General features: G+C 54.0%; 1 protein-coding gene across 3 annotated transcripts; it reads right to left on the reverse strand.

Moving 5' to 3' along the window:
• Positions 1 to 3,385: 3,385 nt before the first annotated feature.
• KCNH6 (potassium voltage-gated channel subfamily H member 6) lies at positions 3,386 to 24,214 on the reverse strand. 3 transcript variants are annotated; one of them, XM_038546919.1, is made up of 13 exons: positions 24,064 to 24,209; positions 23,031 to 23,261; positions 17,798 to 17,959; positions 17,493 to 17,698; positions 13,800 to 14,225; positions 12,129 to 12,528; positions 10,893 to 11,092; positions 10,474 to 10,726; positions 7,323 to 7,516; positions 6,150 to 6,234; positions 5,414 to 5,582; positions 4,524 to 4,710; positions 3,386 to 4,227 (listed from the first exon to the last, which is right to left on the reverse strand). In XM_038546919.1, exons 1-13 carry the CDS (start codon positions 24,137 to 24,139, stop codon positions 3,943 to 3,945), a joined length of 2,874 nt encoding a protein of 957 aa, XP_038402847.1. In that variant the 5' UTR covers positions 24,140 to 24,209; the 3' UTR covers positions 3,386 to 3,942. The 3 variants fall into 3 exon arrangements, with proteins under 3 accessions (XP_038402847.1, XP_038402848.1, XP_038402849.1); XM_038546920.1 differs by lacking the exons at positions 23,031 to 23,261; positions 24,064 to 24,209 and adding an exon at positions 20,071 to 20,208; XM_038546921.1 differs by lacking the exons at positions 3,386 to 4,227; positions 4,524 to 4,710 and having other exon boundaries at positions 5,426 to 5,582; positions 6,150 to 6,230; positions 24,064 to 24,214.
• Positions 24,215 to 25,033: the final 819 nt, after the last annotated feature.

Raw genomic sequence — 25,033 nt, forward strand, 5'->3', positions numbered from 1 at the left:
CGGCCTAGCCCGGAAGCGGGGCCGCGGCGACAGACAACGACCGCCGGGCCCGACCCCTAGTTTCCAACCCGCTTCGGCTCGGACAACAGCCACCTTCCGTTTGAAGCCCCGCCCCGCCCTCCTGAAACGGAAGCCACGCGACCCCCGTGGCGGCGCCGGCCGTTGGCTGCCTGACTTGTTTTTTCAAAAGGTTCCTTCTCCTCATTGGCTAGGGCAGCCGTAGCTTCTGAAACTCTTTCCTATTGGCGTAAATGTCTGTCATTCCAATGACTTGCCCCGCCCTATTTCGGGGGGGCCGGCGCTTTCTCAGCCCCAAAGGTGATTGGCTGACAGGGATGTCAGTCAGAGAGATAACGGCGCAGTGCGGGTGAATGGGGGCGTGGGTGGCCTGGGGGCGAGCTAGCTGCGGCGGGGGCAGGCCTGCAAATTCTAGGCCAAGTCTCTGAGAGTGAAACCTCCTGCGTGACCTGCTCTGACTTTCTCGCTGCAGCTGACATTCCGAGCGGCTTCTCCACGCTGTCCAGTAGAAATTTACAGTCTCCCTTACCCGGGGGCCTGCGGCCTGACGGCCTGGCCAGAGCCAACGGGAATCACCCTAATCTCCTCCCGTAGACGGGGGGAGCTGCTCTCCCAGGATCCTCAAAGGGCAGGCGGCGGCGGACACGCCTTTGCAGACCGACCTGCATGTGTAGTCAGGCCTTCCTATGCTTTCCTGGCCATTCTAGAAATCCTCCGAATTTCAGCGTTGGTGAAAGTTAAGTCAGCGACCCAACTTGCCCTAAGTTTTTGTCGGTTCCCCTTCATTCCATGCCTTTCCCCGCAGCGGAGCCCAAGGAAAAAGCTGATCAAGCCCTTGCACAGATCTGTGTCCTCAGTTTGAAATGGAGAAGGGCGGGACGCCTGGGTGGCTCGGCGGCGGTTGGGCATCTGCCTTCGGCTCAGGGCGTGATCCTGGGATCTGGGATCGAGTCTTCCATCGGGTTCCCTGCATGGGGCCTGCTTCTCCCTCTGCCTATGTCTCTGCCTCTCTCTCTGTGTCTCTCATGAATAAATAAATAAATCTTAAAAAAAAAAATGTAATGGAGAAGGGCCCGATCTAGGTAACATCTCTTTATAGTTTAAATGGTTTCCAATGCTTTGCTTTCAACACAATGAAAGGAGAATCGTAGGACTAGATGATATCATTAAATATGGATTTAAATATAGTGGACTGTTGAACAACTCAAAGAATTGAGTGGCTGCTATATATAACAAACCCTGTAGTGGTCCATCTACTTTCTTGTTTGAGCACGTTTTCTCTGCTTAAGTTTGTGTGTGTGTGTGTTATTTTAAAGATTTTATTTATTTATTCATGAGAGACACGCACAGGCAGAGGGAGGGAGGGGCAGGCTCCCTGCGGGGAGCTTGATGTGGGACTTGATCCCTGAACCCCGGGATCTTGATCTGAGCCAAAGGTAGACAAGCTCAACCAAGAAGCCACCCAGGTGCCCCACTGCGTAAGTTTTTTTTAAAAAAGGAAAGAAAATGGATATAAAAGTGTTGCTAAACCTTGTCTCGTTCTAATAAAAAAGTGATGTTCATCCACACACGAGCTAATGAAAGGAAAAATAACCCACCCTAAACATGCATTTCCAATAAAATTTTAATTTCTATAAAACTTTTTAATATATTTGGAGCTCCTGGCTGGCTCATGTGGTAGGGCATCTGACTCTTGATGTCCAGGTCCTGAGTTCAAGCCACCCATTGGGTGTAGAGTTTACTTAAACAAACAAACAAAAAACTTAAAAAAGTAATTTTTAAAAATTTGAAATATATTTCTATTGAGCAACTCTGTACTAATAAGCATAATCCTTAAAGCCTTGTTAAGTTTACAAAAAAAAAATTTTAAGATTTTATTTATTTATTCATGAGAGACACAGAGAGAAGGCAGAGACATAGGCAGAGGGAGAAGCAGGCTCCCTGCAGGGAGCCAGATGTGGGACTTGATCCAGGAACTCAGGGATGACACCCTGAGTGGAAGGCAAAAGCAGAAGCTCAGCTGTTGAGCAACCCTGGCGTCTCCAAAAATTTAATTTTAAGATATATATATATATATTTGTTGCAAACAGTTATGATCAAGTTATCAATAATAGACCTTAACATGAAAATAAATTACATGTAGCATAAACTGTGGTAGGAATAGAATGGAATTATGAGAAGAGGAAAAGGAATAATGTTTTAAAAAATTTATTCTCATATTTTTTAAATGAATGATGCTAGGGGCCCCTGGCTGTCTCAGTCGGTAGACACGTGACTCTTGATCATAGGGTTGTGAGTTCAAGCTCCACATTGGGCATGGAGCCTACGTAACAACAACAAAAAAAGAATGGTGTTGGCTCTCAAAGCACTATGCTATGTGGGCCTAATTGGATCAATTTAAATGAAGCAATTTCTAAAGTATCAATATTCACAATACCCTGGAAATTACATGCTTGCAACTGGTTAAGCTTATCAATAAAATACTTCAAGTGTTAATTTAAAAATGTGTATGTGATAGGAGGGATTCATTTTCAAAATTCTTTCAAAGAACACCAAAAAAGGACTGAGGATCGGTGACCAGGTATTTTTTGGCCAGCTTATTTCACTGGAGTGATTAACTGCACGTGCTTTCAAGCCAGACCATCTGGGTTGAAAGTGTGTCCTTCTTTTCCCATGTTAGGCAAGATTCCTTTTTTTTAATTGAAGTATAATTTGCACATAGAAGTGCATGTATTTTCACAATCTGAAACACACTTATGTAACCAGAGACTGGATCGGTAAGCAGAACAGTACTAGCAGGGATGCCTGGGTAGCTCAGCAGTTGAGTGTCTGCTTCCAGCTCAGGGTGTGATCCCTGGTTCAGGGATGGAGTCCCACATTGGGCTCCCTGCAAGGAGCCTGCTTCTCCCTCTGTTTATGTCTCTATCTCTCTCTGTGTCTCTCATGAATAAATAAAATCTTAAAAAAAAAATAGAACAGTACTAGCACCCCAGAAGTTCCCCTTATGCTTTCTTAGCCTCTCTTCTCCTGATCCCTCATCTCTAAGATGGAACTAACAATATGAACCCCATAGGATTGTGGTGAGGCTTAGTGAACTCGTATCTGCAGAGCTGTCAGCAGGGTCCTGGCACAGGGTGAGCACTATGGAAGCTGGCTCTTGTCATGATTCTTGATGGTGACTAAGACAGAGCCTCTCCGTTTCCCTTTACCCCAGCCCGGTTAAAAGCCCCATGCTCCTGGGGCTCCTGGGCCCAGCAGAGTACCTTCAGGTCCACAACACACAAATCCTGTAAGAGGGACTTAAAGAAGACCACAGCACAGTCAAGGACTTGATGACCCTCAGGTAAATAACACACCCAGCCCAACGTGAAATGTGCAGACTTTATTAGCTGTGAGATATTCCACTGCTTGGTAGAGTCCCAAAGGTTATTATAGAACCATGAGGGGCAGAGTGGCTGGGGGCTGGAGCTCTGTGCCCTGATGTGTTCACCACAGAGGACATTTTCATCCCCAGCCAGTTCAAAGTCTCTTGACAGGAGATCTCACTAACCTTGGGTGCTGGGCCATGAAGAGGTGGCTAGTTCTGAGCCACATGGTGATAGCACCCAGCCGAGAGCAAGGTTCTCACACAGATCGGAAACTTCTTTCTTTGCAGAGTCCTCTGGCCTGTAAGCTACCTCAACCCCCAAGTCTCACCCACCCTCCACCAGGCCTACTGTCTAAACAGAGCCCTAGAGGAGTCTAGGAAAGTCCCAAGCCTCTTCACTCATGCCATTGTGGGTCACTTGGGTTGGCAGTTTGTAGCTAGGGTAGGGGAATGCTTTTCAGAGGCCAATTTGGCAGCTGTCTGCCTCCCCCAAATCCTTAACTCTCACCCACCTTCAGTCCCCTCATGGTATCTTTTCTCTTGGGGTTTCAATAGTTCTAACTCCCTGTCAATCCAGGATCTGAGCTATGTCTCTGGAACTCCAGCTGCTTGGGGACGGGGCCCAGGTGTTCAGGAAGGGAGGGAAAGCGGGAAGCACAGATGAGTCCCTGGACCTCAAGGGGATGAAGAGGTGAGGCTCGGGGTGACAGGATCCCTTCAGGCTGCTCCCGTTCTGAGGATAGTGTGAGAATTTTGTCTGTGGCCGTGACCAGGGTAGGCACCCTGGAGGAGGAGTTCCTTTGCTTCAGCCTAAACTTGTCCAAGTCACCACAGCTTGGGACCTGGGGATGGGGGTGGGGGGCAAGAAAGGAAGAGGCCACCAACTTCAGAGATGGGAACTGGCAGGAGCTGTGTCCTGTTGCCCCTGCCCCAGCTGTGGGGTCTGTGGTCACAGTCCAGGCTTTGCCACCACCTGTCAGGGCTGCTTGTCATGACATAAAGGAGGACAACAGAAGCCACAGCTGCTCTCAGACTCCAGGGGCCCTGGGCTTCATGCCACATTGAAACCAAGTTCAGGGTGGGGGCAGACACACAGCTACCTCCAGGAAAGCCCCCAGGGATCCCTTCATCTGCTCACCTGGGCAGGAGTCAGACCGCCCTGGGGCAGCCTTGTTCCTGGACTCTGAGTGGCTGAGGCTGTAGGAAACAAGGTCAGGTCATCGGAGGTAGGGGCTCCCAGGATATAGCCAGTGTGACCCGGGGGCGGGGGCTGCTGAAGGAGCTGTAGGATGCGGCTGAGGTCTGAGGAAATGCGGGACTCCAACCTGCCAGACAGAGCCCCACAGTCAAGGTCAGAGTCAGAGTCAGCATCAGGGTAAGGGAGGACAGTTCAGGTCCTGAGGGCAGCTCTCAATTTTGTAGCCTGCATGCCATTCCTGCTGGATTGAATGATAGCCTGGGAGCTACTAGAAGTTATTTCCCTGCTGTGATCCACAGCCCCTGCCAAAATTTCCCTTAGCATATCCCGGACTTCAATAATAACAGTGACCAGACACTGTGCACACTCATTTAGCCCTCATAAGGAAGCTTTGGTATGGGTATTCTGATTATCCCCAATTCATGAAAGGGCAAATGGAGGCTCAGAGTAGTTAAGTAACTTGTCCACACTCTTGCTGGTCAGTTGCAGAGGTAGATTTGGAGCCTAGGACTATCCTGCCCCAAGCCCTCACTCTACCACCACAGCCCTGCCATCCACGGGCCACACCCCCTTTCCAAGAGTCCCTGGAATTTGTTTCTGCACCACATTATGCCCCTCTTCCAAAAAGGCTTCCTTGGCCCATTCCGGGGTTTGTTAGGACAAGCCATCCAAAGAACTAGTCTTAGTGACATAGAGAAGGGCTTGCCATTCTAAAACCCACAGGGTACCCAGTGATGTCCCTGAGTCACCAAGAGGGGGCACCCGTGGCTAGCCCACTGCTGGGTCTGCTCTTTGCAGCCGCTGGGACCCCTGGCCCACAGGACACTCACCTATTCATCTGGGCCTGGAGCTGCTCTAGCCTGGAGCCTAGCTCCCGAGGCCAGCAGTCTGGGTCTCCCTGAGGGTTTGGGGGGCTGTGCCTTGGCCTTGGGGGCACTTGCTGCAGCAACTCAGGCCAGAGGCCAGATGTATCTGAGATGCTCAGGGAAGGGGCTGCAGCTGTAGGAGGGAAAAGAAAGCCTGAGCTTTGGTCCACCTGGATCCACAGGCATGGCCTGGACAGAGCGCATCCCCTTCCCCTACTGGCCATGGGAACACAGGATGGGAAAAGTGGATCTCTTTACCTGGACTCCCTGGAGTATAACGTCCTATCCCCATAAAGGTCTGCCTTCCAGGTCCCAGAAAGTCCCAGTAGCCCTGGGAAGGGAGCTAGGGCTCCAGCTTGGGGATGCTAGATGGATGGAGACAGTCCAGCCCTGGCTTCACTGTCCAGGAGCCTGCAGCCCAGCCAATCCCCTGGTGCTCTGATGTGGAACCCCAGTGGGCTGGCCCGTATCCTATCCCTGGGGAGAGCCCTCACTCAGGCTCTGAGTACACAGGGGCAGGAAGGAGACAAGGGTGTCTATTACTGAGCCTAGGAGAGAAAGCACCTCGCCTCTCATCACGGGGCTAAGGAGGCCTCTCCCAAGATGAGGCAGATCGGGGAAGGACCTGAAAGAGGTAGAGGCTGGGCAGGGGCTTCGGGCTGGGGTAGGGCAGGCACTGGTGGGGGCTGGCTTTGCCTACCTGACTGGTTGTCACTGAGGAAGAAGGCTTGGTGGTCTTGGTTGCCTGGAGCTGGCCGGGGTGATGACTGGAAACCCCCGCCTGCCTTGTGGGGAACAAGAGCATCAAGTAATAGGTACCAAAGCTGGGACGAGGCATCTTTTTTCTCCCCTGTCCCTCACCCCCACCCCCAAGGCCCTTGAGACAACTAGGTGAGAAAGTGGTAACAGGTGGCCGGGCTCCCCCTGAAGCTCCCGGCAGCTTCCTGTAGGTTGTCTCCTGTGTGGGTGGGCAGGAGATTAACAGGGGCTTGGAGATGTGCAGATCTCCCCCTGCCCTGCCCCCGCCCCACATGGGTCTTGGAAAAGGCAGCCTTGAGTAGCAAGATTTGGTACAGGTGGGGGGGTGGGGAGAAGCCTTCCTTGCAGTCCTCCCTTTCTTGCCCCCTCCTTCACACAAACTGTTTCCAGACACCCCCCTCCACACCCTGCCTCATCCATACAGTCCCTTCTGGGCTCTTCCAGTTTGTACTGGCTGTCCCACTGCTTGGTAACTCCAGTTTCCATAGAAATTTGGTCTCCCCACACCTCCTCATGACTTCCTTGGTTATTTAACTAGGCTCTTTATTTGCCCTGAGTTGTTATAAACTCCTCCACTGAGTGATAAGCTTGAGAGGAGAGGCTGCTTTATCACTTATTTGCACCCCCTGGGACCTGGCTCTGTGAGCCCCTGGATGGTAGACACTGCTCCCCTTCCAGCTTGGTGCCATGGAGTGGAAAAAGCCTCAGCTATGGAGTCGCACAAACTTGGGTCCAACCTTTGGACTGTCTGTCTTACTATATGGAGGTATGGCTTTGGTTAATTTACTCATCCTCTCTGACACTCAGTTTCTCCATCTGGAAAGTGGGAAAAATAACACCGTGTGCCAGGAGAAGACTAAATGAGATCATGTAAAAGAGCCCAGTGCTCAGCGTGGAGTTGGTACTTGATAATCATCATCCTTAGCATTATGTTGGCCATAATGGTGTAGACACAGAAGAAATTATGGTGTGGGATGCAGGATGGGTTTGAGAGCAAGGAAGGTGGTCAAATGGGTTCCCTCAGGCCAGGCAGGCCAGGTGCTCAGCAGCCTCCATTGCTGTTACCAGCTGGCCAAGACCATTCCCCTCCCTGGCCCACCCAGCCCTGACTCACGTCCCGCAGGTTGAAGGTGACTTCCAGCTTACTCCAGAAGCTGTCTGCAAACGCAGGGTACATATCCAGCACCTCCAGCAGGTCTGCTCGCTGGATCTTGTGCAGGTCACAGTAGGTCAGGGCCCGCACATCTGCGCTGGACTTGCCCGGCTGGGCATGAAGGCTAATGGGCTCCCCAAAAATGTCATTCTTTCCTGCCAGAGGAGCAGGAAGTCTCTCCAGGGTCTGGCTCCAAGGTCTCCTTGGAAGAGCCTCCCTGAGGGCCCCTTGATCCTGTACCACCAATTCCCCCACTTCAGGGATCCCATCAGGTTGGGGCTTGGTGCTCGGGATCATGCTCTGGGGTCAAGGTTGGTGTGCTGGCTGGGGATGTAGAGGGGTTTGATGTGAAACCTGCCTTTCCTTTGTTCTCTGAGCTCTGCAGGGAGCACATACCTGTCCCAGTATGTGGGTCCCCCCACACACACCAGTCTGTAGGCCTCTCAGGACCACCCTCTGTCAGAATCTGCCCCCCTCTTATTTTCCATGTTCTTTGGCACTGTTCCTGTCTAGCCCCCCACCCCCCATTCCAGGGGACAATGGGCAGGAAGGGACACCAAAGGCTCCCAGCTCAATCTCCTTCTCGATCCTCAGCCTGATGGTGCTGTGAGAGCACCCCACTGCTCCCCAGGCAAGACCTGAGGCTTCTGTCTCTTTGTGTTCCCACACCCTGCTATGGGGCCAGGTAACCAGCATGGCCTTAGCAGAGGAAGCCAAGGGAAGTGACTTCCCCTCTCTGGACCACAGTGTCCTCATCTCTAAAATGGGTATAACCTGTATAACCATATCTGCCTTGCCTGCCACACTGGACTGTCCAGAGGAACAGATGTGATGCTGGAGAAACAGCCTCAAATAGTAAGAGGCACCAGACAGGTTGATGCAAGGCAATGGGGGGGATGGATATCCCAGGGTGGACATACGCTGGTGATACTTGGGGCATGTGGCAAGGATAGCGGGCCCCCCTGGGGTCAGGCCCACTGTGCTGGCCACAGGATGTTAACATAGAATAAGATGCTAAAAAAAAAAAAAAAAAGAATAAGATGCTGTCCCACCCACAAAGAGCCCCAAAGCTCCATAAGACAGGCACCTAAACAACCAGCTGGTTTGCAGATGATCTACAGAGCCGTAGGACAGGGGAGAACCAAGAGCTAAGGAGCTAAGGAACAGGGAAGGCTAAATCTACCAGGGATGGTGGAGGAAGGGAGGAGGGACTTACAGAGGACATGAAGTGGGGGCTGGGTTATGACAATGAGAGATCAGCCCCCAGGAGAAAGGCCATCAGAGCAGAAGAAATAGCTGTGTGCTGCACAGTGAGCGCAGACAGGGAGCCCAGGGCTGGGGTGCCAGGGACCATGATTGCCTGATGTCCACTCCCCACAGGAAAGTGCAGCCCCTCAGTCCAGGAGTGCTAATGGTTTGCATGGACAATGATGGATGAAAGCCAAGACCTGTTGCCCAAGAGAACAGGATCAAAGGTTGCTCTGGAGGAGGGGAATGAGGCCTGGAGAGGGAAGGGACTTACCAGAGTCACATAGGAAACCCATAAGCTCGAAATCTGGGCAGCATTGTAAAATGATGGTGATTCAGTAGGTGAAGGATTATTATCTAATGTCCATTTCCACTTAGAAATGCCATCCACGTGGGAAGGATGATGCATATTTAATAATTAAGAAGCTAGTCCAATTTAAGTTTCAGTTAGAGAACTGAAATCCTCTCATTTTGTCCTAAGGTAGGCTGAGAGTGAGGGAAGGTCTCACAGAGGAGGGCATGGCTTGAGCTCAGCCTTAAAGGATGCCCAGGATCTGCCAGGCAAGTGCTCCAAGCAGAATGGCAGCATGTGTCCTTCTCCTTTCCTCCCCCAGTCCCACCATCCAGGCAGCCATAGACTCCTGTCTGTTCCCCTCATTAATACCCCTCTGTCCCACATTCATCCCCTTATTCCTGCCTGGCTCCAGCCCTCTGTGGGGCTTTCCTGGAGAGGTGTCAAGAGCTCCTTTCCTGTGTCCCTGCATCTGGTCTACCCCCCTCCCCAATCTTCCAGCTTCTGCCTTCTGCCAGTGACCTGAAATTCACATCTGTGCATATTCCTTTTCTGTTCAAAATCTTCCCATGTCTCCCCATGAAGGGTGCTCCCTTGGTTGACTCCCAGATCTCTGGCCCTGGAAACAGACAGTTCACAGTGATGGGGATTCTGAAGGAACAGCTTTTGAGGAAAGATGCTGATTTCAGACTGAGACATGTTGTTTGGTCTGTGTATGGAATATATGGTGGCCATACCCAAGAAGGATTGGAATATTCTGGTCTAAGGAGAGATTGGGGCCAGGACAACACTCTGGGGCTCCTTGAGGCATAGATTAGGCTAAGATTGCAGGAGCAACAAGGCAGCTCAGGTGAGGGTATAGGGTGAGGAAAAGAAAGCTGAGCCCTATGTTTGGTGAACAGCAGCCAAGGCCAGGCCAAAGGGAGAGTACTGAACAGAGGAACTGGAGGGGTTCTGTACACTGGGGTTGGAGGAGAGCCCAGCCATGGAGACCAAAGGAAGAAGAGGCTGACATCCTGATCAGGGTCTTGGGGTGGGCTAAAGACAGGGAGAAGGCAAGGAAGATGAGAATCATCTCAGAGAGGTGATGTGACCTGCCCAAGGTCACATGGTTGGTGAGTAGCTGAGGCTGAGTGTGCCCCAAAATCTGTCCCCTGTCCAGTGCTCATATCCTTCCTTCAAAGTGTCCAGCTGTCCTTGTAGCAGCGGTGAATGAGACTGGGGTCCTCCCTCCACCCAAGATAAACTTTCGCCCTCTCACTGTTGAGCTCCCCAAGAGTGGAAGAAGGTAGTACCCTTCCCGGACTCAGAGTCTGACACGTAGCCCTGGAATCCCTGTTTGGCCACTTGTCAGCATGACCTCTCTGAGCCTCTACTTCCCTATCAGGAAAATGGAACATATGGTTGGGTTTAAGGATTCCGTCAGCTGGGTATAAAGCTCTCCACCGCGCATGCTCACATGGCAGACCCGTAAAAGGTGCCACCATCATCTGGATCAGAGTACTCGAGGCAGGACGTCTCTACTTCCATCACACTCACCCATACCTGCTCTGGCCTCCCTGCCAGACCCACCTAGGATGGCCACGACCACGTCGTCGCGCAAGATCTCGATGGAGCCACGGGAGATGAAGTAGAGCGTGGAGAGCACGTCGCCGAGGTGCACCAGCGTGTCCCCGGGCGGTGCATGCGTCGTCTTGAACTTGACGGCCAGGGCGCGCAGGCAGCCCTTGCTGGCTCCGCGGAAGGCAGGGCAGTGCTGCAGCAGCGCGCGGTGCAGGTGCAGGCAGATGTCGGCCTGCAGGCACTCGGGGAAGCCCTTCAGCACCTGCGAGGGGGCGGCCGCGTCCAGCGGGAGGCTGGAGGAACGGGTGGGGAGGGGTCTGGGGGTGCCCTGTGCCCGCCGGACCTCGGCCTCCCCCGGGGCATTCGGCCGGAGCTGGGACTTGAGCTGGACCGCCCTCCCCACCCGAGGCAGGGCGCCAGGGGCTCACCGCGTTCATGTCAATGCCGTTGGTGTAGGACCAGGCATGCTGGAAGTACTCTTCCAGGCGCTGCCGCAGGGGGTTTGGAATCTGATGGAAGCGGATGAACTCCTTGACACGCAGCATCTGCGTGTGGTAGCGGGCAGTGCCGGAGTACAGGCGCTGGATGATGGCGGACACGTTGCCAAAGATGCTGGCGTACATGAGGGCTGGGGTGAGGAAGCCGAGGGGCCGTGCATGGGGTGCTGGTAGTGAGCTCCTCCACAGCCCCACCAGGCCATAGCACCCCAGGGCCTGCTCCAGACATCCTTCTCCCTGGGAGCCCTCTCTGATCAGGGGCCCCGCTGTCCAGGGCCAAGTCAGAGTGCCCAGAACAGCACCAGGGCACACGAGGGACAAAAGCCTCTGGGCTTCCTGCCCTCCTTCCCTCTGTCCTGTGTCTCTTGGCACCTTCCTGGGCCCAGAGGCCAGACTCCTGAGAACTAGGGCAATGATTTTTTTTAGTACAGATTTGTTTTGTCCTTCAAGTTGTAAAAAAAAAAAAAAAAAAAAAAAAGTATAATAAAGGGAAAACTCTGGGTCTGTTTTCACCCGTTTTTTTTTTCTTGTTTTTGTTTCTCTGGGCTTTCACATCTCTAAATACCCTGAACATGACAACTTAATCTATGTGTAAAATTCCACACTGACTCTTGTGTTGCTAGACGAGGTGTCTTGGGAAGTAGGCAGCACGGTGCAGGGCCTGGGAGCACACATAGCCAGGGGAGCTGGTCCCCTGCGATAAAATTGGGTCTCTATGTAATCCCTGGCAAGTTAGGATCTTCAGTCTCTTGGTCTGTAAACTGGGCTTGTAATATGGCACCCATAGGATAGTGATGAAAATGAAGTGTGCACATTGGACAAGCAATTACAAAAGTGCCTGGCAGGGGCCAGCTTCCCGGGTGCTAAGAAGGGTCCCATGCTTGATTCCTGGCTCTGAAGTCACCATTCTTGAAATCTTTAAGACTTTAAAAATAATGGTCTCATATTTTCATTTTGTACTGGGCCCTGCAAATAATGTAGCTGGCCCTGGTGCCTGGCACATAGCAAGGGTTGTAAGTATGGTAAATTCTGTGTATAGTGGGTGTACATATGCAAAATTTCATTGTGCTGCCTGCTTGGTATTTCCCCATCACACACAATGTTACTGTGTTATGTCTCACTATGAAACTAAAAATTGAATGCCATAGGTAAGGTCTGGGCACTTACAGCCGATGAGCATGACACAGATAGAGAAGACCTTCTCAGAGTTGGTGTTGGGGGAGACGTTGCCGAAACCCACACTGGTAAGGCTGCTGAAGGTGAAGTAGAGGGCCGTGACATACTTGTCCTGCACCGAGGGGCCAGAGGCTGGGTCGCTGCCATTGTAGCGCTTGCCAAGCTGTGCGCCCAGGCTGTCCAGCCAGCCGATCTTGGGCTCCAGGTAGGGCCGCTCCACATTGCCGATGGCATACCAGATGCAGGCCAGCCAGTGTGCAATGAGTGCAAAGGTGCACATGAGCAGGAAAAGTACAGCCGCCCCGTACTCAGAGTAGCGGTCCAGCTTCCTTGCCACACGCACCAGCCTCAGCAGCCTTGCCGTTTTCAGCAGCCCAATCAGGGTTGTGGTCTGAAGGGGCAGGGAGGGGACCATGGGGCCAAAAGTCAGCCCTGGAAAGGCTGCCCTTAGGACCACATTTGTTCACTTGTGCATATGGTCACACAGTCATTCAACAAACACTTATAGAGCAGCTGCTCTGGGCTCTTGGCACAGCACAGTGCAGCCCAGGGCAGGATGTTAAGGAATTCTCAGCCTAAAGCTCAAAACAGTGTTATGGTTGTGAGGACAGAAGTCCAGGGGAGCGCAGAGAAAAGGGAGGTCCATTCAGCGGTGCAGGGCAGGGGAGGCTTCATAGCGAAGGTGACACATGAGTTGAATCTTGAGAGATGAGGCTGAGTCTGCAGGCCTCAGGAGGGAGAGAGAAAGGCATTCTAGGCACAGGAGTAGAGTGAGCCAAACCAGGTGTGGAGGTGTGAAATAGCACAGCCCATGTGGGAAACCAAGTGTGGTGCTGCTGCCTGGAGCACAGAGTGGAAGATGGTGGTGAGAAATGAGCCTGGAAGGTGGGTGCGCAGGGGCTGCTCCTATGGACCTTGAGGCCCAAAAAGAGCTTGGCTTTTATTTCAAGCCACTGGGGAGCCACTGAAGTTCTACAGTGTCAGATTATCTGAAGCTGGTCTTGGCTTCTGTGTGGAGGGGTGAGGCTGGCAGGTGCAGGGGTGGGGCAGAGGTGGTTAAGAAGGCTCCTCAGTGCTCAGCCAAGGGCAGCAGAAGTGGAGAGAACGGAGATAGATTGGCTGGAAGTGGGCGGGCATGGGAGTCAGATGGACACTGCCCGCTGGATAGGCTATTGAGGGGGTGGCTGGAGCACAGAAGGCAGAGCTGATTTGAAAGCTGATCCCAAGGACGTGGGCAAAAGGACTCAGTGGGATTAGAAGCTATGAGAAGAGTCTGAAAATGCCTTCATGTCAGCTGTGGGGAGTGAGTGGGCATAATGGAGGGTCTGGGGGTGGCAGGGGGTGGCAGGCTGCCTTGCAGAAGCAGTCTATGGATTCCCTTCGCAACTCCAGGGTAAGTGAGCTTTAGAAGCCAGCACAAGGGGCTGGGACTATAGGCGTGCCCATCCCAGAGGGGTCAGAATTCTGGATCATAGGGTCTAGGGCACAGCCTTGGCTGGTCCTTCTCCAGGGCTGGGAGATGGCACATGTTTGAGGCCCCCCACATGCTTTGGCAAAGGTATGCAAAGCCAGGTGCTCTCTGCACGCAGGACTGTGGGGCTGGGAGGCCCCAGGCTGGCGCACAGGGGATGGCCACAGCAGCTGGCCTGAGGGTTTGCTCACCTCATCAGAGCCAGTGCGGAAGATGAGCAGGTCAAAGGGGATGGCGGCCACCATGTCAATGAGGAACCAGCCCTTGAAGTAGTGGACGGCAATGCGGCGAGGGTGGCTGACCACCTCATCATTGGTGTTGACATAGGTGGTGCGGAAGTTGATGACAATGTCCACAACGAACATGATGTCCACGATGAGGTCCACCACGGTGAGTGGACTACAGGTGTAGCCGCAGTCCACGCGTTGAGACTCGTCCTGGTCACTGAGTAGGAAGGCAGCCGAGTAGGGTGTGAAGATGGCCGTGTAGATGACCAGCAGCAGGATGAGCCAGTCCCACACGGCCTTGAAGGGGCTATAGTGCAGGAGGGTCCCCCGGTGGATGCGTGGTGCCTGCAGCTTGTACTCCGGCAGCACATCGGCGCCCAGGGACAGAACCTGGGGGTGGGGGCCACAGGGCAGTCAGCAGGGTGTCCATCACTAGTGAAACCGATTGGGAGGGATGAAGGCTTTGGGGTGAGGCCTGGGAAGGGGGCTGTGGGGACAGAGGGAATGAAGCAGAGTTGGGGTAGAGCGTGTATGGGGCAAATTCATAAGGGGATAGGTGTGTTGGGAGGAAGTGCAGAGAGGAGGTGGGCTATAGGATGAAGGGTGATCCCAGGTTGGAAGCTCCCCAACTCCCTCACAAACAGGACCAACCTGGAGTTAAGACAGGGCTGGGGGAGGAAGGTGGGGAGGCCAGGGGAGGACTAGGCTCGGGGTTATTTGAAGAACCTAGATGAGGGGGTAGCTGGTGGTTTGGTCCTTTCCGGTGGGCTTGGTTCCCCATGGTCAGGATTTCTGGTGGGAACAAGTCATTCCCAGAATAACCTCTTCATTTCTGAAGGCCCTGTGGAGTCTAGACCAGTGAGGGGCCTCCTTGGGGCTGATTCACAGAGCCTTCCATGGGAAGAGTCAAACTTGGAGGCATGTAGCTAATTTGAGTCCTTGATACATCCTGGGCACAACAGAGCCCCGACTATTTTGCACATGTACAAGGGTGCTTTGCTCATTACTGTCAGCTGAGCCCGCTTTGCTCTGCCCCTCCCACTCTTGCCTCCAAGACTATGGCCAACATAGGATCCCCAGGCTCAGCCCAATACTCCCAGGCTCTGGCCAGCTACCCAACACAAGAAACAGCCGGGGCATCAAGAAGGGCATGTGTTTTAAGCCAGCCAGACCTTCCCGGTTGATCCCAGTTCTGATGTTGCAATATGTCTGTCTTGGGGCTAATTTTACGACCTCTCTAAGCCTCATGCAGAATGAATAACAAAGGACAAGCAACTCCATAAAAAGATGATTAAATGCCGTGGTGCATCTCAATGGCACGTGTTACTCTATGGTAAATCCTCCTCCTGACTCATCCTATGTCAAGCACTGCCCCAACAAAGATGGAGCCTGAGGGGTGGCCAGCTGACCCTACCACCACCACTGGATTGGCCTGGGCAGATGGCCCTGGTTCAAGAAAATCTGCAATATAAGGTTCTGACCTTGAAAACCAAATCCATTAACAGATAAGATCCATTAAAGGGCTGGTTTCACCTTGTGGGTCCCTAATCAGCCATCTAAACACCTAGAAGGGGTCACAGTATCTCCACCCTACAGTGAGTCCCTACTCTGCCTTCAGGCCTCAGCTTCTATTCTGCCTCTCAGGAAGCCTCTTCTGACCCTCTTTCTTGATTTTTCTCCCTGTCCCCTGTAAACACCCCTGAACACAGTTATTCTCCACTGAACAACAGGCCATCTTATATGCCCAGCACTTAGTCCACATTGGGGCTCAACTCAAGGCAGTGACCTCAGCCAACAGAGCTGAATGAGTCATGAGAGCTTGAGTTGTCATAGCTACTCCTCTCCTTCCCTGGTTGCTCAAGAGACACCAAGATGGGGGCTCCTGGGTTGCTCAGTCGGTTAGGCATCTGCTTTTGGCTCAGGTAATGATCCTAGGCTCCTGGGATCCAGGCCCCGAATTGGGCTCCCTGCTCAGCGGGGAGTCTGCTTCTCTCTCTCCCTCTGCTGCTCCTCCCAGCTCTCTCTCTCTCTCTCTCTCTCTCCTAAATAAATAAAATCTTTAAAAAAAAAAAAAAAAAAACACACCAAGTTGGAATAGCAAATCATAGGGCTTGAGAGGGGAGGAGGTAGGAATTCAGAGGGTTGGGGGTAGATAAGAAGAGGATGTCCACCTCCCCAGGACCCCCCAGACAGGGGTGCCATCTCCCCCACCACGCAGACCTCCACGGTTTCCCATTGCCTCTGAAGTCAGCATGAGGACCCTTGCCAGTGTTGCCCAGAGCTGCAGGGTTCTCAGGATGTAGGAACTCAGATGTGAGGTTCCAGCCCTTGGAGCCCTGGTTGAAGTAAGGGTGACTGCCCTACTCTGGGCTCATACAGCTTTCTGCTCTAAGCTCTATCAGGCACCTCTCCTACCTTAGGGCCTATTTAGGGTGAGCTAGCAAAGCCAAGACTGGCCAGGGCCGGGAGTAGGATAGGACCAGGTGGGTTGGGTAGAGCAGGGACCATAGGCCCCAGCCAGACCTCTCAGTCTTCATGGGCCACTTGCCAGTCTAACAGTCCCCATCACCCCTGTGTCAACCTGAGGGCCCTGGGATGAGTGGTCCTGGTGGAGTTCCCGCAGTCAGGCTACTGGGCCACCCTGCTGACCTCTGAAGGCCCAGCCCTGCAGCCTGGGGTACTTGCTTTCCAGGGTTCTCATGTTTGGGGAGGGGCTGGGTCACTGGGAGTTTCCATCCCACTTGCTCCATCACAAGTGAAAGGAGGCATGGAGGAAGAAGAATGGCCCCCATCCCCCATGAAGGCAAATCTTCAGAGAAAGCTGGGTGGAGTCCCTCACACCCTCCCCATGACCTGTACTTCCTTGCTCAGCCCTGGCCTAGCCCCACCTTAATGCCTAATGTGAGAGCCCTGGGGCCCAGAGAGGGTATAAGATCACTTGTCCAAGGTCATATAGCAAGTCAGTGGCAGGACTCTGGTCATTTGAACCTTGCATTTCCCTCTAGAATGGTTGGGGGGACAGGGGCATCAGGCCCCATGTGAGGGGACACTGGGGTCAGCTGAAACAGAAAACCCAAGGAGGTTTGCCTTGGGCTGTCCAAGGAGGGGCTTAAGGGGAGGGAGGCATTCAGGGCATGATCCCCAGGAAGTTGCTCAAAGAGAGCTGAAGATGCCAGGACCAGCTCCCCTCTGCCTGGCTTGCAAGAGGATCCTGTGGTGTGGTGGGGGGTGGGAGGTGGGGAGAAGAGTCAGAAGCAGGGCTGGGGGCCTCCCTCCATCCTTCCTCCTCATCTCCCCTCAGTGTGGTCCTGCCACCTCCTCTCTCTGCTTCTCCTTCTCTGTGACTGGCAGAGGCTTGAACAGGCCCTCGTGGTAGCCTGTGTGTTCCCCCATCCCAGACGCCTCCAGACCTAGGATGTGGCACTATTCCCAGGCTCTGTTGACACCAACCTCCCCTGGCTCTACCATCAGGGTGGAGACCCCAGGGTAAGCCTTTAGGTCTAGAGAATCAGACTTCAGCAGGACAGGAAGCCCGGAGCTCAGACCAGACACCGGGGGCTGGACAAGCTGACTGCCTTTGCCACCTCCAGCCCCAGGCCTGAGAAGGGACCCTCCAGGCCCAGCACAGCCCCGCCCACCCTGCCCTGCAGTCCATACCTGGGTGACCTTCTCGGTGACATTCTGGGTCCGCTCCACTACCTTGTGTGGTGCAATGATCTCTATCTCTGTGGTTGAGCCGGAGCGATGTTTCTCCAGGTTGAACTCCACGAAGTTGAGTGTGAACTGTGGAATCTGGCCAATGGTCCTGTACTTGACCCTGCCTGTGCCAGGCCTCTGTGCACTCGACCTGCCATGAGAGCCCTCTGAAACCAGTCCCAGGGTCAGAACAGCCAGGGCCAGGGGACCAGCTGCCTCATCTGGTCCCCCCACTCATCCCCACCACCACCTGCACCCCACCTCACCAGAGCCCAGGAATCTCTGGGACAGCAGGCACTGGGACAGGCTGCGGCGCTCACTCTTGGCCAGGAGCTGGGCCAGGTCTTCAAAGTTGAGGATGAACATGATAACAGCCCCATCTTCATTCTTCACAGGCACCACGTCCACTAGGCAGCGGAAGCTGGAGGCTGCAAACACCATTGGGAGGGATCACAGAAGGGATCCTCTCCTGTAGAAACATGGCCAAGGGAAGCCAGGGAGGGGGCTGGGTTGAGGTCAAGTGAAAGACAGCTATGGGGTGAGGAGGCCTGGACTACTGGGCAGGGGGTTGGTGATGCTGCTCAGCAGGTGTCCCACCCACAGGGCAGAGCAGCTTAGCTGCTCATTAGGAGATAATGTAGCATCGGGCCCAAGTCCACACTCAGCCCTCAGCTCAGGGTTTAACCTTGAGGTTTGCTTCTGCTGTGATTAAAGCTGAGCAGATGGGATGGATTAAGTGGGGAGGTGAGGCCGGGCATTCTACTCCCATGTAGCTCTGGCTAGCCCTGGGTTCAGTTCCCATATTCCCTTCCCACAAAAATGCCCCACTCCCCCAATGCTGGAAGAAACTCATTGAGAACACACTAAGTGCTGCGCATGGAACCAGTTGACTCTTGAGGCCTCAAAGATCCATGGTTGGTGTCCAATGGATCCTCGGGGAGGGAGGCAAACATAGACCCCCATTCTCTAGAGCCTGGGGTTCTAAGAAACTGCCTGGTTGGGGCTGGAAGGGGACATGGAGTGGGGCTCACTGGGTACTCAGCACATAACAGCTGGGTGAGAAGGGAATGGTCCAGGATGAGAAGGACACCAGCGTGAAGGCCAGGCTGCTGCCCCAGGCCTCGAAGGTCAGAAGTGTTGGGACTGGAAGGCAGGCAGGGCAATACCCTGGGGTCTGGAGAGGGAATGAGACAGCAGGGTGATGACAGGGCAGCCCCCTCCTGCCACTCTCACACCCTCTTGGACAGGTTAGACCTAGATGTTGGCTTTATGTTCTTCCTTCTTGGCTTCAGGGATCTCCCCCACATAGGCAAGTGGGACAAATCAAAGCTAAGACAGCCACATGCCCCCCAGAGCCCAGCCCTATGGACTGAGTGGGTGGGTGGATGTCCCATGAGCCCTGTCTCCAAGGTACCCAGTGGTCCCTTGTCTCTCTGCTCAAGCTGTTGGTGTGTTATGGGGCCCAAAGGGCAGGATGCTAAGGGGGAGGGGCCTCAAGTAAATATGCAAATCAGAAGGCAGAGCTGCCCCTTCCTGAGGGCAGGTTTGTGTCTGTCTCATTTGTGAGTCCAGCACCTATCCCAGGTGGCTTTTGTTAATTGAGTACATGAAAGAATGTGTAAATGTGAGTGGGGGCGAGGCTGGTTGGCAGGAGCCTTGCTACTTTGGGGTCCATTAGGATCCTGCTTTCCCCAAAGTGCCTCCTCACACCTTCAGTGCTGGGGTGCAACTGAGCTGCCCCCATCCTCCCTCCCACTTTCTTCCCTGGGAACAGGAATCTCCTGGATCAGATTCCCGGACTCCCAGGCACCAGGCAGCCATCTGCCAGCTGTTGCACTGGGTCCCGGGGGAGACATCCACACCGAGGAGAGGCCACCCGCCTGCTTCTGTGACCAGTCCTGGGCTCACAATGCTATAGGCTCAGCCTCCCAGACCACAGCCTGGCATTCTTGTCAGCCCAGGATGTGGGGAGGCTTGGACTCTGGGACCTAGCCAGGAAGTCTTGTTAGCCAGTGGTCCAAAACGTTCCCTCCAAAGCCAGCCTCTCTCTTCACTCTCTGGCACTAAGAGACCTGGCCTGGTGGAGGGGACAGTGAGGGGAGAGCTGGGCAGAGCGGCAGGGCCTTCAGGCTCTCAGTACTGTTGGGAACAGTCAAGGCCCAGAGTTCAAGTGGCTGGACCCATCCACTGTTGCTATCTTTGGAAAACTGAGGCTGGGAACAAAGATCCATCATAGCAGTGAGGGCTGGAGGGGAGCTATGCATGACACCCTGTGCCCAAACTTCATTCTTGCTGCCTGTAGGGTGGGCGGACAGGAGGCTATGAGGATTTGGATGAGTTCAGAGCATTCTTTTTCCATATCCCTCGGCTGTCCTTGCTCACAAGTGACTGCGTCTGGGCAACCAGAAGTAGGTGAATGTGTCACCCCAGGTTGTGTCCAGGAGTGGCTGTGTCCCTGTGCTCTTGCCCCATTGCTGGAGGGTGGGGGGTCCACAGTCTCTGCCTTTTCTCCCTTCCAGGGGCTCCTCCCAGTGCTTACCTCTTCTCTGACCGGAGGACCCCAGCAGATTTGTCTGCTCCCTGAGATGCAGCCCTTCTCTCCGCTCTTCTCTGCCTCTTGGATGTGCTCTTTTCTTCAGTGTCCCATTGTTCTTACCTCCTGCCCCGCCCTTGCTCTCCTCTGCAAAGCCTCCTTGTTATCTATCACCCCCATCTCTCTATGCCCATCCCATACAAGGGTTGCAGTGAGCCCTCAGGGAGAAGCTGATGCTTCAGAAGAAAGCTGCCACTAAAAGGGTAGCAGGGGAGGGTGGCCTCCTGCTTGGTGCTTCTGCATTCATGTGGGAGTATGCGGGGAAACACTGGAGCCTCTGACCTCGGTCCTTACCCTGTCCTCCTCCTCCAGAGCTGAGGACTGGAGGAGCCCAGGCATCCTCTAGTGTGGCTTGGAGATTAGGAGACTCTCTGGTTTTGGAGTCATTAGACAAGAGGGCCCAACAAAGGCAGGCAGGCGTAGGCTTCTCTGGCAGGTGCTCAGCGGGGGCAGGCATGGAGGTAGGGGAGATGTGAGTGCTCTCATCCCTCCCTCCAGGCTCTCATTAGTTCTAGTCTTATGAACATCCCCATTCCGCCTTATCTGCTAGATTCTTACTTTCCTTAGTAAAGGCAGATGGAGGAAAAGCCAGGTTCTCAGGGGTCTCTGAGTCCTATCTCACGGGGGCAATTTTTGCCAAGTGCCCTGGCTTCTTTGAATCCAACTTTGTGTTGCTATATAATGTGGAGATACATGAACACAGACCTTTCATTTTGACTTGGAAAACTGTCAGTGGATTACCCTTTTAGAGTAAAAGAGGATTATAAACAAACCAGCTAGAGTTCTGTTTAGGACACTTTTCTACCTCCCTGGAATCAGGGGAGGGGGTGAGAGGGGGCATTGACTGAAGAGGGGAAGAAATCACCATTAGGATGCCTGCCAGGAAGATTAAAAGATGTGCATATGATTTAAAAAAAAAAAAAAAAAGAATCATGTGGTCAGAGTGGACCATAAGGTGAACATAAACTATCTGAGCACCACATCCTTTCCTTAGAGCAATGTAGGGCAAGAAGCTCTCTTTTCTAGGTTTCAGGCCAATCTCCGGTAGGTCTCATGTAGGTAGATAGGTAACAGGACAGAGAAGGGCTTAGGTTTGGGTGGCATAGACTGGGATTTGGGGGTATCAGATATGTGATAATTTTCCTTTTATACCCAGAGCCAGCATCCAAGATTAGGTCCTGGAGTCTCTTCTGATAGTCGGAGGACCCCAGCAAAATTCTGAAGATCTGAATCCTCATCTCAGAGGGCCAAGGCCCGGTCTTGATCTCTGGCCCCAGCCCAGGGCACATGCAAAGTGCTGAGGAGACCCTAAAAGACCTGATCTGACATCTTTAGGAGCCTGATATCAGTCCAAACCCTTCTGGGGCCCAGGTAGAGCTCTGGGGTCAAAGAAAAGGATCTGTTATTCCTGCCGCCGCCCCCCCCCCCATTTCCTGCTATCCCATCCTATTCCTAGGGAACCCTTCTCACTCTTCTGACTGCCACCTCCTCCCTGCAATGATGTGAGGAGGTGAGGTCACAGCTTTTAAAAATATTCTGACTTCATTAACCCTGTGAGTGCTGCCAAACTAAGCCTAATTCTTCCTAGTCCCCTAATCACTAGCCCTGCATCTGCTTGGTTGGAAGCAGCAGGAGACAGCCAGGGGACAGCCAGGACCCACCCATGAAGCACTCTAGAAGCCCTGAAACACAAACAGGACACACACATACCCATCCATGTCCCGCACATGCCCCAGCCCCCTAGGCCCCAGGTTCTCGGTACCCCTCAGTCCCAATCCAAAGGAGCCTACCTTTCATCTGTCACTTACTCAGATGACTCTCATCCCTGCCTTTTCCAGAAAGGCCGCCTCTGAACAGAGGCAGTTGGGGTCATCTCCCCTCTTAGGATTACTCCAAACAAATATCTTGAAAGAATCCTGAGACTTGGGTTCTGGCCCCAAGTTGGACCCCAGCAGTAGGATCTTGGACAAGTCTCTCCCTTTTCTTGGGCCTTGGTTTCTTCATCCATGAAATGAAGGGATTTATCTAAGCCAGTGGTTCCTAAACTTGGCACAACATCAGAACCGCCAGGGAGATTTCTCCAAATGCACCTGCTTTGGTTTCAACTCACACCTCTGAGTCAGCCTCTCTCTAGGGAAGGTGTGTTTTGGAAAATACGCCCCAGGTAATTCTGATGCAGAACCAGATTGGGGGGGCCATTAAGTGATTTCAAAGGGACTTTCAGAATCCTGGTTCCCACTCATCTCTCCCCTCCCTCCCACCCACTGTGGAGACTCTGAGGTCCTAGGGGGAAGGTCTTAAAGGGCCAAAGAGCTCTGTCCTTAGCCCCTGCCCTATGCTTCTGTTCTGCTTGCCATAAACGTGGGCTGGCAGTGACATACCAAACTGCATGAACCTCTGGGTAAGGGCAAACTCCAGAGTCTATCTCCCCAAGGATCTGAGGCTTGGGTGAGCCAGGTCCACTCCTATTTCCTAGCCAGCAGCCACTGAGCTTGGCCTGCCCACAGAGGCATTGAGGGGGTGACGCCTCCCCTAATCCCCAGAGCAGATGGAGATGAGGAAAGGTTAATTTTCATTCCAGCTGCCTGACAGCTGGGGCTGACAGTGACAGAGTGGGTAGCCAGGAGACTGGGAACATGGGGGAGGGATGGTGGAGGCCCTGCCTAGGGTAAGGATCAGTTGGTGAGTCAGCCTGGTCCCCAGCTTCAGGAAAGGACCTCACTGACTTCAATGCCAACTGCTCCCCCCACGTCCCCCCTTGCAGATGAGGAAACTGAGGAGCGGAGAGGAACAGGATTTGTCAGGGCCTCTGGCCCTTGGGACAGCGCCCTCCTGAGGGCTACTCTGGCTGTACAAGACAGGGACTGAGTAGGTCCTGTAGAACCAGTAGTCTGAGGGAGCCTCACCATCCTTGCGGTAGTAGAGGATGTCCACCTTGCACTCCTCTGTCCCCAGCAGGGCCTGCGCTAGGCGGGACATGGCACTGCGTGGGGTATTGGGGCCTGTGAGGAAGTCGCAGGTGCAGGGTCGCTGCATCACCTCCACTCGGGAGTAGCCGAAGAGTTCACAGAAGCCGTCGTTGCAGTAAATGATGGCGCAGTTCTCCATCTGCGCATTGGCAATCAGGAACTTCCGACCTGGGGTGGGATGTGGGAAGCCCATGGCAACCAAGACTGGGCAATGAGGGGTGGAAAGATCATAGGGATTCTTGGCAGCAGTGAGGGGTGTCTAGATGGGGGAGCAGAGCAATAACTAGAATGAGGGAGAGAAGTGAGGTCTGATGGGGGTGGGGGGACCTAGAAGGCCAGGGTGATGGGGGAAGGTTATGGGACTCCTGAAAGTAATGAGAGTAATGGTTAGAATGGGAGATCAGAACAATGACCAGAAATGTGTAGGAGGAGGAGTCAGGCCTGAGAGTCGTGGGAAGACCAGGGCAGCAATGGGGTTAGTGAATTGGGAAGGAGGCCCAAGGCTTCCTGGAGTCAGTGCAGGGAGTCAGGAAGAGGGAGCCAGGATGTGATCAGATGGGGCCCAGGCCTGGTGAGAGCTCCTAGAAAAATTAGAGTGGCTAGGGTCAGGCAGTGAAAACAAGGGATCAAGGAAATCTCTGGAGGAAATGGGGGGCGGGTGTTCAGGAGGAGGAAGCAAGACAGCGATAGAAGGGGGGATAAGCCCTTGGGGTACCAAGAAATCAACTCAGGGGAGGAGGGGAGTACACTGCTTCTGCTGCTCCAGCAGAGAGCGTGGCATTTGAGGTAAGTGGGGCTTGCTGGAACAGAAGGTGTCCGGGGACATTAAAGCGAAGGATTTTGCATTCATCAGTACCCCCGACCCCGACCCACGCTGATCCATTCGAAGTAAGTAAAAGGGTCTGTCTCCTCCACTCCTGCCACCGGACCAGGAATTCAGATCGGCCCCCACCTCAACGCACACACTCACTCTGGCCTTCGAACTTGCGGATGATGGTGTCCAGGTACGTGTTTTGGGGCGCGACGTGGCCCCTGCGGACAGGCATCTTTCGGCGGCAGCCTCCTCCCGGAGCCACCAGGGCCCCGGCTCCCTGCTTCTCCGCTTGCCCTCGGGCTCAGCGGCGTCCGGTCCCGGGTGGGCGCCGCCCCCGGGGAGGGCCGCGGGGCCCCGCGCCCCTGCTGCCCGCCTGCGCCGACCCCCGCGGCCCTGCACCGCCTTCCCAGGCCGGCCGCTCGGCGAGCGCCTCACTCCCCAGGCGCCCGCCCCGGAGCTGTCCGCGCCGCGGTGCTGAAAGAAGCCGCGCGGCGGCGGGGCGGGGTTCGCGGGGCGGGGGCAACTTCTCACCGACCCGACGGGGCAGGGGCGGGCCCTGACTCCGAGGGGGCGGAGCCGGGCAGAAGTGCAGCACCAGGAACAGATCTGGGCTCCTCTCAGGAGCTTCTTTCTGCTCATATCCCACTGGCCAGTGGCCTCAGCCCCTCTCCGACCCTCTCCGGCTACCGAAGGGCAGCCCAGACGTTGCCTGGCCGGGTCTTTTTAGGCGGGGGGTGGGGAGAGGAGGAGCAAGAGTTGTTAGAGCCCTCAGGTGGTCTTTTGCTGTTTCATTCAGGGTTAAACAACCCTTAATCCGCCCTTACCGCGTGCCCTCCAGCTGAATCCCAGTGCCCATGCAGAGCTCCTAAATGGCAAGCTCGGGGATCCCTGGGTGGCTCAGAGGTTTAGCGCCTGCCTTTGGCAGGGGGCGTGATCCTGGAGTCCCGGGATCAAGTCCCTGCATGGAGCCTGCTTCTCCCCCTCTGCCTGTATCTCTGCCTCTCTCTCTCTCTCTATGTCTATCATGAATAAATTTAAAAAAAAAAAATGGCAAGCTCAACGCGGCCCTGGCCCTGGGAAAATGGGGTAGGAGTACATACGAAGGTGTACAAAAAATATACACAAT

Source organism: Canis lupus, chromosome 9 (genome assembly GCF_011100685.1).
Source record: "Canis lupus familiaris isolate Mischka breed German Shepherd chromosome 9, alternate assembly UU_Cfam_GSD_1.0, whole genome shotgun sequence".
NCBI lineage: Eukaryota > Metazoa > Chordata > Mammalia > Carnivora > Canidae > Canis > Canis lupus.